The 13,524-nt window shown below is 38.7% G+C and overlaps 1 protein-coding gene across 6 annotated transcripts in view; it reads left to right on the top strand.

Annotated features, from left to right (window-relative positions):
• The window catches only part of Rgs7 (regulator of G protein signaling 7), a 462,943-nt gene that overhangs the window by 356,016 nt on the left and 93,403 nt on the right, over window positions 1-13,524 (top strand). For all 6 annotated transcript variants that reach the window (XM_045153182.1, XM_045153201.1, XM_004653278.2 and 3 more), the window contains 2 exons: window positions 863-969; window positions 4,603-4,654. In XM_045153182.1, the coding sequence (XP_045009117.1) occupies window positions 863-969; window positions 4,603-4,654 (159 nt within the window). The remainder of the gene's footprint in view (window positions 1-862; window positions 970-4,602; window positions 4,655-13,524) is intronic.

The raw sequence follows: 13,524 nt of genomic DNA, 5'->3' as shown, positions 1-13,524 counted from the left end.
ATAACATTATGTTCTAACTGAAATTGTCAGGTAAACTTTGTCTGAAACCAAATCTAGGCGACAGCCTAGAATAGTAGGAACTACCCTGGACTTTCACAGGACTAGAGGATCAGTAGTGCTGAAGAAGGGGTCTTGGATACCTTAATATTCCCTGTAGCATCACAAAATAATGGTCATGTCATTAGAGAAACTCTTATACTTAGTGTGTGAGACAGGTATGATAAGGGCTTACACTTACAGTGTAAGACATGCATGCTTGTTTGAGCACAGCCATGGCATAGATGAGAGCTTAAAGTACTATGTAAGTGCCAGATAGACTGCTGGAGAAGGCTACCACATAGTAAATACATGTGCAATCACAGGCGTGTCGTCCAAACATCGAGAAGAGACCTCTTGTGTCAGTGCTTCATAATGTTATCTTCTCTTGGGCTGGCGGATGGTTACGAGATGAGGCAGTCCCTGAAGAGTCACTGTAGGAAGCAGATACATGTCTGTATTGAGTCAACGAGCTGAGAAAGAAATTGGTTGTGGTTCAAGATGTCTAGGATTTGGTTGCAAGAACATGCTCAGAAAGAGCTAGACAAAATGTTACTCTCCTGTAAATTAAAAAAAAAAAAAATCTGGGCTGGGGAGAAGGTTTATTCATTAAGGCACTTGCCTGCAAAGCTTAAGGACCCAGGGTCGATTCCCCAGAACCCACGTAAGCACGTGGAGATGCAGGCATCTGGAGTTAGTTTGCAGTGGGTAGAGGCCCTGTACCACCCATTCCCTCTTTCTCATAAATAAACATGTAAATATAAAATCCAGTAAATTTAGAGAACTTTCACATCTTCTTTTTGTTTCCCTCGCTTATGTGGAGCAGTGGAGGCGCTGCATCTGGGAACCCTCATGGCTGCCCACGGCTACTTCTTTCCCATCTCAGATCATGTCCTCACACTCAAGGATGATGGCACCTTCTACAGGTTTCAAGTAAGTCGAAATTAAAATGCTCTTTCACAGGAAGCCTGAGCTTTATTCGTTATTCCTCTTTTTACAGAACTTTTGGGGATGATAACTTTGTTTGCTTAGGGTAGTTAGAAACTATTGATGTTAAGACACAAGAACAAAAATCAGAGTTTGATAAAGACAGGTCCAGTGAAGTTGGCTTTGCATGAAAAGCTTAAGGAAAATTCCAAAAGTAATTGAGTGAAACTGAGGAGAGTGGCAGTATTTTCATTTGCAAGTTCAGTCTAGTAAACAAGAAGGTGAGAGATCTAAGCATATTACCCTCTGGTCCGCCATCCAGAACCAGAGTCCGTACTACTAACCCTTTTTAACACAGCAGATGTATTGCGGATTAGCAATAAATTGTTTATATATGACTAGCACATCTTAATTTTTAAGGAAGTGTCTTTACTACTGTAGGATTACATTTTCCACATAGTACTAACTTTTAGAAAAAAATATTCATATTGGAATGAGAATTATACTTTAGGATTAATAATTTTTCATAAAAATTCTGAAGAAAAAAAATGCTCTGTTCTTATAAAAATAAAATTGTAAGCCAGGCGTGGTGGTGCACACCTTTAGTCACAGCACTCAGGAGGCAGAGGTAGGAAGATCACTGTGAGTTTGAGGCCACCCTGAGACTCCATAGTGAATTCCAGGTCAGCCTGGGCTAGAGTGAGACCCTACCTCGAAAAACCAAAAATAAATAAATAAATAAATAAAATTGTATAAAAGTAAAATAAAATTGTAACCATCTTCATAATCAATCAGTAAAATTAGATGTATATAAGGCAACATATCTGCAAAGGAAATGATGAATATGATCTCTCTCATTATCTAACTTAAATTTTTTTCCATGAAATGGACTAGCTCAGATACAGCTAAAATTGTTGATAATGGATGGAATTAGAAATAATATCAAATATTTTCTCTTGACTATCCTAGATGGAATTTAATGGGCAGAACGTCTGAATGTCTTAGTCATACTTACAAGTCAAAGATAAGTGAGGCTTAGGAGCCACTATACATTCCAGAAAAATAAAGAAGAAATTTTAAAGACATTTTAGGAGACAGCAATGAAATAGAAGTAAATTGTACATTATTTATATAACAGCAAATTTAAGCAAAGTTATTAAGTTCAATGTGCTAGCATGTATATATGTAAAACATGTAAACATTAAAATTGCATTAATATAAAATTATCAATGTTCTATATATTAACAATTCATCAGCAGTTGTGGTAGAATCTAAATATGATGTACTGGCAAGTGCATCAGTCATAGAATTTTAAAAACAAAACTAAAGACATTGAATACAGAAAAGTCAGAGTGAACTTGAATTCTTAGTATAGTGGCCATCAAGGCATTAACCAGCTGATATTTAACAGCTTTAATAGTAGAAACATATTACTAGCCATGGTAATATTTTTATATTATCCATTTTTATGCTGGTTTCAATTCAAGCAGCACAAAAGCCTTGAATTGAATTGAAATTCACCACCTTGGAAGGACTAGAAAAATCGTTAGTTAAAATAAGCAACAGGATGCCTGTTTTCTTTTCCTCTGGTAAATCACGGTGATTCCAACCATCATTAAGAATCTAAAGAGGTTTTAGGAAGTGGGTTTGAGGCACACAGAAATGTAACTTAATTTCAGTGGTGTAACACAATAATTATTTCTTAAATTTTTAGTACATGTTTTATCCACATGACTTTTGCATTTACCTTTGATTTACAATTGTCTAATCATTCCCTGTTTGCTAGTTGGAATTGAGATTTGATGTGATTCTCCAGTCAGTTCTGTCTCACATCTCCTGTCACGTTGGTATACATGCTATAATGGTTACTGAGTAAGGGCTGGAGAATTTGGAATTTTGTGGAAATCTATGGTTAGGGTGGCCAACACTGAAAAACAAGGACAGTCATATATTGAAATGTTCAAATATCTAGAAAAACTAACAAAAAAACCGTTTTATATCTGAAGGAACTATAAGGGTTTGTCATTCTTTTATATTATCTATATTGTAAGTAATTTTTTCCTAAGAAAATTTTCCAATATTGGTAAAAAAAAATAACATATAATTCATATAATTTTTATGGCATTTCCACATAATATCCAAAGTCATTTTTTATTTTATCATCATAAAATCCTCACTAAAGCTTATGATAAAGAAAAACAAATGAGGACACTTCTTGAGATTTTTGAGGGAAACAAAAAAGTGTATGTCCCACACACATACCCAAGTAATGCCAAGATATCAGTGCACTCTTTAGGGGTGTCCCAGGAGCCAAAGTGCCACATGAAAGCAGGCTTCAGCTATTTAATTCTCTCATGGATCTCCTAGAATCCCCATCCAGTTTTATTTCTAAGAAATCACATCTTTACAGTTCCATCTCCCACAGAGCTGAGTGTGGTTGGGGTGATGAGAATGTTCCGCGTAAGTCTTCCTAGTCTCCTTTACCTAGAGTCTCATCTTTTGCTGTTCTAAATCCCTGCTGTGATTTTGATTATAGGTGCCCAAATCTGCTATTAGTTGTCACTGTTACACTGGAGCAATTCTGAAGGAGTAGATACGACTCAAGGTCCCCTAGTGGTGTCCATGTTGAAAAGCTCCTTCTTAGAATTTCAAGCAGTTCTCCTCAACTTTTCGTTCCCTGTCTTTGACAATCACTTTTCTAGAGAGTAAAATTATCAGATAACCAGAGGTACCCCAAATATGACACATGAATAATTAGTAGAATTAGTTAACGAATATAATCAATTCATAACACTGATGTTTGCTCACTGTTGCTGTTATCTGGAGTCATCCTCATTCCAGGAAATAAAGTTGGAAAAAAGGGATCACTATTTGTCCTCAAGCCATGTTCAGAGCTAACCAAAAAAAAAAAAAAAAAAAAAAAATCCTTAAAATATAAAATGTTAATGATAGTAAAAGCACTTTTTTCTTATGAGATACCTTTTTGTAACTTAAATCAATGAATTTCTAGCATTTTATAGAATCAGAATTCTATTCTCAATCCACTCAATCCATGATTACATAATTAGTTTAAAAAGTCATTTTTCTGGGTTCTACTCTTTAAAAGTTTCAAGCAGTAAGTATTTTCATGAAGAAATTCTTATAAAGAGGATGGTCAAAGATAATTTTAATCAGGTTGGATAATTCTGGAAGCTGTGTTATGCCATTAAGGGAGCTAGGTAAATGATCCTCAAAGCTCAAGGCAAGAAAGATTCTGTCAGCTGAACTTTCTATCAAAAACAGCATTGAGAGAGGCAGAAACCAAGTGGCCATCTCCTCCTGAGTCCTGCTGAAGAGCACCTTCTGCGTGCCTTTCTGGCTGACAGTGTTTTGTGTGAATAACATAGTCATAGCCTTTGGCTTTATGAGCATTGGTGTTTAATGACAGGAGTGTAGAATTTAAATCCCTAGTGGTGCTCTGTGTATTTAGAGACTGAGCAATTGGTCAGAAAAGTAAATGTAGATAACAGTTCTTACAATGCCTTTTTGATACTTGCTCTGGGCTTCGAAACATGCGTTATCTGGGAATTATTCTAGAATGAGGCCATAAACCAGGAAGTACCCCATGTGCATGTGTCTAACCTTCTTTTTGTTCTACAGACACCCTATTTTTGGCCATCAAATTGTTGGGAGCCAGAAAACACAGACTATGGTCAGTGTAATGTCTCATACTTTTGCTTTGAATCACTAGTGTTGTTGCATGAAAGTGTATATGTATGTTGTTTTTTATGTTAAGAGAGGAAGGCAGAGTTCTAGGTATGGATCAATATTTGTAACTCTGAATTTATGTTTCTTTTTTTGAAAATCACCAAACTAGATGAAACCTTTTTCTTCAGTATAATTCTCCCTGTAACTAGTTTTTAAAAATTTCTAAATACACTAATGTGCTATGAACAACCCTTAAAAGGTAATTATTGGATTGTAATAGCATCCTAGTTGACAAGAAAGGGTAACATATGGTCCAAGAGAGCCAAGCTCTAGTTCGGTTCTCCCAGTTAGCTATGGGGTTTGGGCAAGTCCTTTGATTTTCCAAAGCTCCACTTGTCTCACTAGTCTGTGAGGCTTTCTATGATTCTGTAAACGGGAGGTTATAGAAATGAGGGATTGACCAATTATAAGTAAAAGAAAAGGTACAATTGCAAAGTTAATCTTAATGAATCAAGTTCAGTAAACCCAAATCTAGTTCAAGAACCAGGATTTCAATGAAACTTTTTTTTTTTTTATCAAGGTAGAATTTAACATTTCTCTCTAGCCTGGGATGACCTGGAATTCACTATGTAGTCTCAGGGCAGCCTTGAACTCTCAGCCATCCTCTTACCTCTGCCTCTGGAGTGCTGAGATTAAAGGTGTACACCACTCCTCCTGGCTTTCAATGAAGCTCTTGAAGGACAAACCATAGTTGGCCTTACTGAGTGCTTGTTGTACCCGACCGAAAGCACCTGATGGCAGGGAAGGGTTTACTTTGTTTTATAGTCTGGGGGGGGGGGACGTTTCATGATGGCAAGAGAAATCATGACATGAAAAGAGGCTGGACATCACTTCTACCACAGCAAGTGGAAGACAGCAGCACCAATCAGCTAAGCTCTGGAAGGAAGAGCTGGCCGCCAACCACACACCTCTTCAAGCAAGGCTCTACCGCCCGAATCCCCACCAGTTGAGCACCAAGAATTAAGAACACATGAGTGTATGGAAGACATCTGATTCAAACCTCCACAGTGCTCATCTTCAAGCAGCTGCCGGAAAGTGAGGGGTTTAAAATGCCATTTTTATGCATATGTATTAAGAACACTTCTTGAGCCAGTGCATTTACGAGATGCTGGGAATAACAGAGGTGACTTCATTTATAGTTTTAGGTTGCTCATAAGCTAGCTAAGGCAATAGAATCACACATAAGGAATTGCTATATATTTCCCTGTAGGTATACCACTGGGATGTGCAAAATGTATGGAAATCGAAAAGAATGAAAGGATGGCTTTAGTTAGGGAGGAATGAAAAGGCCCCAGAATGTTTTCACAAAATAACTGGTAACAACTGATCTGAACTTTAAAGTAAGAAGGAATTTATCAGGTGATAAGGTAAGGTAAGTATTTGAGGAAAAGGGAAATACAATGTACAGGGGCAGTGAAAAGCATTACAGTAACATGACCTTTCTTCAAACCACTCTTAGAGAGAGCTTTAGAAGAAAAAGCCCAGCAAAATCCCCAGCAATCCAATGGACCTGTCTTTCCAACTGGTCATTATAGAAAATTCAATTTACTAAGCCATTCAAGACTAGTTAGTTGCTAGTGTAGGATTCAAACCTTTTTTAAGAAAATAATACTTTATAGAAAGAATTTTGAGAATTAATGTAGAAACTAGATGACCTTGTTCCAGGAGTAAGTATGCCAATTTCTTCATCCAAGTTAATTGTCCTCAAGACTAATGCTCTTGGAGAAAACTGGAACAGCACTGCTAATATGAAGGTCTCAGTTGGAACTTTCTGGAACATTTTTTCAAGTCTGGCATGGTGTCTGGGGACTGATCCCTAAGGGAGTATCATTCTAGTGGAGGGAACACTTCCCAGCAATGGTCACAACATTAGGCCAGCGGTGTGACATTGTGTAAGTGAACCATATTTCTGAGACTCAGTTTGCTCACTTTTCAAACAAGAATAGCAACACTGACATTCTAAAGGGGCTGTGGTAATTCCTGCTACTACATTCAGGAGACTGGTGTGCTAAGCAGATGGAAACTAGTGTGCTATGCCTGGCATTGTTGTTGGGTGGGCAGACGTGCTGCCTCTGTTTCCTTTTGAAAAGATAAGTCTCGGCAGTTCCTCTGTGGGTTCACTTGGGCCCTGGCAGCTGTGTGAGGGGTGGTTTGTCTCCTGCCAGGAAGTCAGCTATCTGTTCTTGACTTGCTGATGGATTATGGCTGTCCTCAGTTCCTGCTGCTTTTTGTAAAACAAACACAGATTCGATTCTCCAAGGCAGATTGAGATCAGGATAGGTTAAAGGGGATATGCATTGATAAGTTATAGAGGTTTTGCTGAGTTAGCCTCACTTTTGGACAAAGGCTAGTGGGAACTTTTCATTGGAGTCTCCTTTCTTTTGTCAATAATTATTTTATTTATTTGAAAGCAAAAAGAGAGAAAGAGGAGGGAGAAGAGAGAAGGAAAAGGAGAGAGGGAAGAAGAGAGAGAGAGAGGGCATACCAGGGCCTCTTGTAGTTGCAAATGAGCTTCATATCATGTGCCTCTGGCTTTATGTGGATATTGGGGAATAAAACCCAAGCTGGAAGGCTTTGCATGCTGGCGTCTTTAACCACTGAACCATCTCCTAGCCCGATAAATTCCATTCTTCACATCATGATGTTAAGATATTTCTGATTTCTTTTTGTACAAATACAGGAATCATTGCATCCAAGACAGGTACATTAGAGTCAGGAATGGGCACATACACCCAATAAATTAATAATAATAATAATATGCTTTTCAGAACTTTGCATCATAATATAGGACAATAATTTTGGGCCTTAGTAAATAGCCACCAAAGGCCTGAGTTTGATTCCCCAGTACCCATATAAGGCCAAATGCACAAAGTATCACATATTTGTACTGTTAGAAGTTTCCTAGTTCTGTGGCATTCTGTGTTAGTTTGCTAAGATTGCCACAACCAAATGCCAAAGGCCATGTGGCTTAAATAACAGAAACTGATTCTCATAACTACAAGACAGACCTCCTCTGGAGAGCAAAAGCTGAGGAACAAGGTCTTGGTAGTGCTGATTTCTTGTGAATTTCTCTCTTTGGTTTTCAAAGAGCTGTCTATTTATAATGTTCTCAAAAGGCCATTCCCTGGTCGGAGCCATCCTGGCATTTCTTCCCATAATCACACCAGTCATTTTTGATTAGGGCCTCACCCTTAATACCTCATTTGACCTTAATTGCCTCTTTGATGGTATTATCTCCAAATTAAGACAAATTCTATTTAATTTTATTTTCATTCATTTATTTATTTGAGAGAGAGAATGGGTGTATCAGGGCCTCTAGCCACTGTAAAAGAATAACAGACATATGTGCATATGGCTTATGTGGGTTCTGAGGAGTCAAACCTGGTTCCTTAGGCTTCACAGACAAGTGCCTTAACCACTAAGCCATCTCTCCAGGCCCAAATAAAGACAAATTCTGAAGTTACTTGAATTAAGTCTTCAAAATACAGATTTGGGAAGGGAGCCCTGTAGTTTTCTGTGGAAAGCAGGACATGCAAGATTAATTGGAAAAAATGAAATATACAGCTCTTTTGTATGGAATTTTTATTTCCTCACTAAGGCTTAGATTAATTTTACTATTTTCCCTAACTAACTTTTGGAGGCTAGCATTTCCTTTGATTCTTGTTTTATCCCTCTTTCTCTGTGCTTTCGTGGCTTTCCCAAGAAGTTTCTTCTCCATCCAGGTCTGACATCCGCAGGCATTTCCACTGTCCTCCCCTCTCTTATGCGTGGGATCTGCTGCCAGGCTGGTAAAGCATCAGGAGAGCCCCCTGGGTAGGACTCAATGCTAGAGAGAGTATCTGACTTTAGGTAATGACCTTCAAAAGTGTCCCTTGGGCTTTGCAGGTTGTTTGCACTCTGAGGTGTGCTAGGAAGACTAGAGCGGCCTGGAATTAGTCATTCACTTCCCCTTAAGTCAGGTCAGGCTCTAGTACAATGGCCGGTCGTGAGGATGTGATACTGCAGCATCCCTGGAGCAGAATGCCCTGGATAGGATGCAGAATGGTTCTCCCCTGTTTGAATGCTTGAAGGAATCTTATCAGATCCTCCCTGTGAGAACCTGTAGGGCTTCTGGTTTCAAAGTCTCGAAGATGTATTACCTCCCTGATACCCAAAGGAGGTTTAAACTGAGATTTCTCCTCACTGGGCTTCAGCACTCAGTCAGTTGGAGCTGAGTGTTCTCATCCCGGAATGAGCACCCCAGGCTACATTGCAGTCATGACTCTGCATGTCCCTGTTGCTCCCCTCCCTCAGGGATGGTCTGAACAGAACAGCACTTTTGACTTTGTTCATCCTTTTTGCTGTGAGGGTGGCTGGGAGTGAGGACTTCCAAGCGTCCTACATTCCCCATTAGACTCTAAAGAACAGATACTAATAAGGGAAATACAGATAAAGTATGACTAAGTATGTTGCATTTATATATTTAATCTTGTTTCTGTTTTTCTTTATTTTCTCTTTTTCGTAAGAATTGCATTATAAGGTATTCTCTGAGTATATGAGTGTTATTGGACACTGACAGTTGGTCATCTCCCCGGATTTTTCCTTCTGTCGAGCTTTGGAAACATCTGAAATGCAGCCATTACTGCCAAGGAAAATATTTTTGATATTGCGTCAATGTCCAGAGGTTTATCTATGGGGGGAAAAAAAGCATTGCTTGAATGATAAATGTTAAGAAGAAAATATGTTTTATTCTGTGGCCAAAGAATGAGAAAGATGGCTCATGAGTCAGCTTCTCCACTCCTGGGAGCTGGAGGGTAAGCTGTAACACAGAAATAAAGAGTAAGAGTCAGCTAATATAGGTGAGAGGGACTCATGTCTTTGCTGGGAAAGGCAGTAATCTTCCAGGGATTCTGGTATCACTGCTTTTTGCTCTTTTCATAGTTTGGTGTTTCTAGTCATGATAGCTGGTGTCACTAGCTTAAGAGAGACATTAGGCAAGTATAGGTCAAGTAAGTCAATTTGGGCTAGAAGAATTCTCAGAGATAACACATCCATATACATAGCTGAGAAGAATCTGAGTAAAGTCAATGGTGAAGATTAAAAAAAAAAACAGATACAATATAAAGACAGAGAAGCCAAGCATTCTCATTACATTCTAGTCCCTTCCGTCAGACACCAGACATTGTAGGCTCAAGTGAAGAGTCAGAGTTGTTGGCAAAAAGTGGCTGTCAAGTCCCCTGAATAGTACCAGATGCAACTTACCACTTAACCCACCGTCTGGGGGTCTTAACTGCAGTAGAGCTACTGGGAGACTGGAGAGGCTTGAGACTCAGATTTAGCTCAGTTACCTGCTGGCAGGTTATTTCTTCGACAGCTTGTCTGTAGATCGGAGCTGCCCCAAAATAGGAAGGGAAAGAGTCTTGGCACAACCAGTTGAGGGCATAGTCAGTTGAGGGCACGGCAGAAAGGTGGATGGATAAAGGTGTGCTCACCTAAGCAGAATTCCAGTAATTCTTACAAGACTTTAAACATTGCATGCTGTCTACTATCAACCTGGAAATAGCACAGTTAGCATATTAATGTTCCAACATCACACTGGGTGTTTCTAAGTTGCAGTGCCCTAGAATAAGATAAGTTGTAAAACCAGGGGAAAAAATCAGGCACAGTAACTTTAGGAATATCTCACCATTACTAAATTTATACATGATCTAGGTCAGCTAAAATTTTAAAATAAAAAGTATATAAAAATCACCAGGGTTTCTGACTTGTATTTTATGCTATCCTCATTTGGTCAGTCTTGCATTTTACTTGTGATCCACTGGACATAACTGTGTCTAAGCTATATTGCACACCATGGTAGGCGTATAGAACATAGACCTGGCTTCTGTGTTCAGCTTTTATGCCCAGTGTGCAGCTGACTACAGTACCCTGATGTAGTAGAGAGATGTGGTTATGGCATAAGAGGGTCCTTGAGCCATTACTGTGAGATCAGAGGTAAAGCCAAGGTCAGAGATGAGATCATTCAGGAAGACATGTTATAGCATGACAAAGATATGGTCAAGGTTGTAAGATAGATAGCACTTTCAGAGATATTATCAGAAGAAATATGCAAAGGGAATAAGAACTATAAGGAAATGGGACCTTTAGAGGACAGGTGAAAAAGGAAGAGTCAAAGACATAAATAAGAGAGAACTATTTCCTAGTGTTAGACAATGTAATGAAAAGTAAAGGATGGATGGATGGATGGTTGGTTGGTTGATGGTCAGATGCAGGAGAGAGCTCAAATGATGTAAATTCTCCAAAGATTAAATTGAGTTCAATGTGGAAAAGAGTTGTATGACTTGGAAAGAATGGGTGATACATTCAAGGGAGACACATGTAGAGAGAGCAAGATAACAAATGTACCTGGCACAGGTGGTTAGCTTTTTGTCCAGGATCAGGAGTATTAGCAAAAGATTACTAACAGGCAATATCATGCAGCTGTCATTTTTCTATCTGTGCCATAACTTATATCTGAGTTTCATATATTTCTGTATATGATACCTTTAGGTAAGTCAGAAGACACTATTCCATTGTCTTACCCTGGTTTGGTGTTGAAAATGAAATAATGATTACAGTGAGGTAACAATATATAGTTAAAATTGTGGTATAGGGGTGGAAATATATTAAAAAGGGATGTGTCTGTTTCACAAAAGGAAGTGTGGATCACTTACATTTGAACTATAATATGACTTTGTTTATTTGTGAAGGTTGTGGAAGTCTATTAAAATATTATTTATCCAAATATGCTTCATCATACTCTACAGGATTAACCAAACAATTTATTACAAGCTAATCCCCCTGGGAACTGGGATTCTAGAGTCCTGCCTGCAGCTTTGTGACATTGTTAAGTGTTATGGATATCTGGCCTCAGTAAATTCTATTAAAAAGCCACCCTTGCTTCCATTATTCCAAATCATGGTGTGACCTTGTGTTTGCCATTTCTCCATGTAAAATGAAGTAAACCATTGTACTTGGGGACATGTTGTTGTCCAGGGCAGTGCACTGCTTTGCAGACCTGGCTTTGTTCATCATAGATTAGTGGTTTGTAGGAGTCAGCAAATATTCACAGGCCCAGTTACTAGGAAAGCCAAGTATACCCAGTTTTCTTATAAATGCTTGTAGAAGATACTGAGAGAAACTTTTATTGCTTTTTTTCTTATTTTTTGTGCATGGATGTGTGTATGATGTGTGTACATAGATGCACACATGCTGTGGTGCAAGTGAGGAGGTCAGAGGACAATTATGAGTGTTGTTCCTCACATTCCACATGGTTTAAAGCAGGGGTCTCCTATTTACTGCGCATTCACCAGGCTCTCTGGCCCATGTCTTTCAGGGAGATTCTCTAATCTTGCCTCCAATGTCACCATAGATATGCTGGGATTACAGATGTTCATGCTACTGCATCTATGTTTACATGGGTTCTAGTTATCCCAGCTCAGGGACTCATACTTCTGTGGTACTTTATCCACTGAACCAGAGCCCCTACCTCCTGAAAGGCCATTTTAAGGAACAACACATGGAGGTAGTTCTGGTAATTCATGGTGAGAGGCCTGGATTAGGACGGGAATATTCTGGTAGGGATGGAGCACTTACCTAACAGGGAGGGAGTAGAAAGGACACAGGAGATGTAGAAAGTATCAATGTACAAGGGAAACCACATTCATTTGTCTACTTATTTACTGCTGTAGGATAATAACTACAGGGAAGATATTTATCAAAATTTACTAAAGGAAAATTGCTAGGTAGCAGTGACAATGATGCAAGTGAATATAAAACTATTCTGCCTTATAAAGGAGATTTTTTTGAACACTAAAGTGAAGCTCAAATAATTGGTTAAAAAAAGATTAGCTTTGATTAAAATCTACTTAAAGGGTGATTCACATTTCCAAGTTCATCTTTCACTTGAGAAAAGAGATAGTGGAGAAAGCTTAGCGTTTTGTTACTACCCTACCTTGGCAGATATGAAACATGTACTATTTTATTTCACACTAAACAAGGGAGACTCATCCTGAGGCCTCCAGCCAAAGTTTGAATATTTCTGTACATATGACAATTACATGCATTCAATCTCTCCCCAGATGTCACTGTCAGTTTTAGAATCTGAATGTCTCCAGCCACAGAAGATGGAGTTGGAAGACAGCTGAGAAGTCATACCATTTGGCCACATCACTTAGGCACCTGGGTTTCAGAGAATGAAGGTCATACCTCTCAGGATTGGCCATATTAAGAAGAACTGAAAAGTTAGATAATTAGGAAGATAGACTGAGTCCATTCTGAGTGGGTTATGCAGCAAGGATATCTATAACTTGTTCTAAAATGGTTGCAACTTTTCTCAGGTTGTTAAGTGTACAAAATGTATCGCATGATCATATTTCTGCCATTGTTACAGAAGGAGTTGCTTGTCGTGTGATTGGCTCAGGCTGTGTTTTCTTGCTCAACTGAACATGTCAGATGCTTATTAAAGATGTTTTCTTTAAGCCAAGAAATATTCTTCTAAGCCAGCCCAATATCCTGCTGTTGCTTCCTGCTTTCTTTGTGAAGTTTTGGGCACTTCTTAGGTGTTGCAATAAAAGAAACAGTGATAGCACATTCTACTGTGAGACCACTGTGTTCAAATCCTCAAGCTGAATTCATTGGACAACAAAGCAGAAGCAAGGCCAGCGAGACTTATTCCAAGATATCCAGGCTCACAACATATTTCTGAGATAGACATATTTTAGTTAGATACATTTTAACTAAGCTTAGTTTATAGGAAAAGTTAAGATTCCTATGTCCAGGTGTTGCTTCCAATGC

This window comes from Jaculus jaculus, chromosome 1 (assembly GCF_020740685.1).
Source record: "Jaculus jaculus isolate mJacJac1 chromosome 1, mJacJac1.mat.Y.cur, whole genome shotgun sequence".
NCBI classification, from domain to species: Eukaryota; Metazoa; Chordata; class Mammalia; order Rodentia; family Dipodidae; genus Jaculus; species Jaculus jaculus.
The sequence above is the reverse complement of the archived record's forward strand: the minus strand, read 5'-3'. Positions and strand labels throughout refer to the sequence as shown.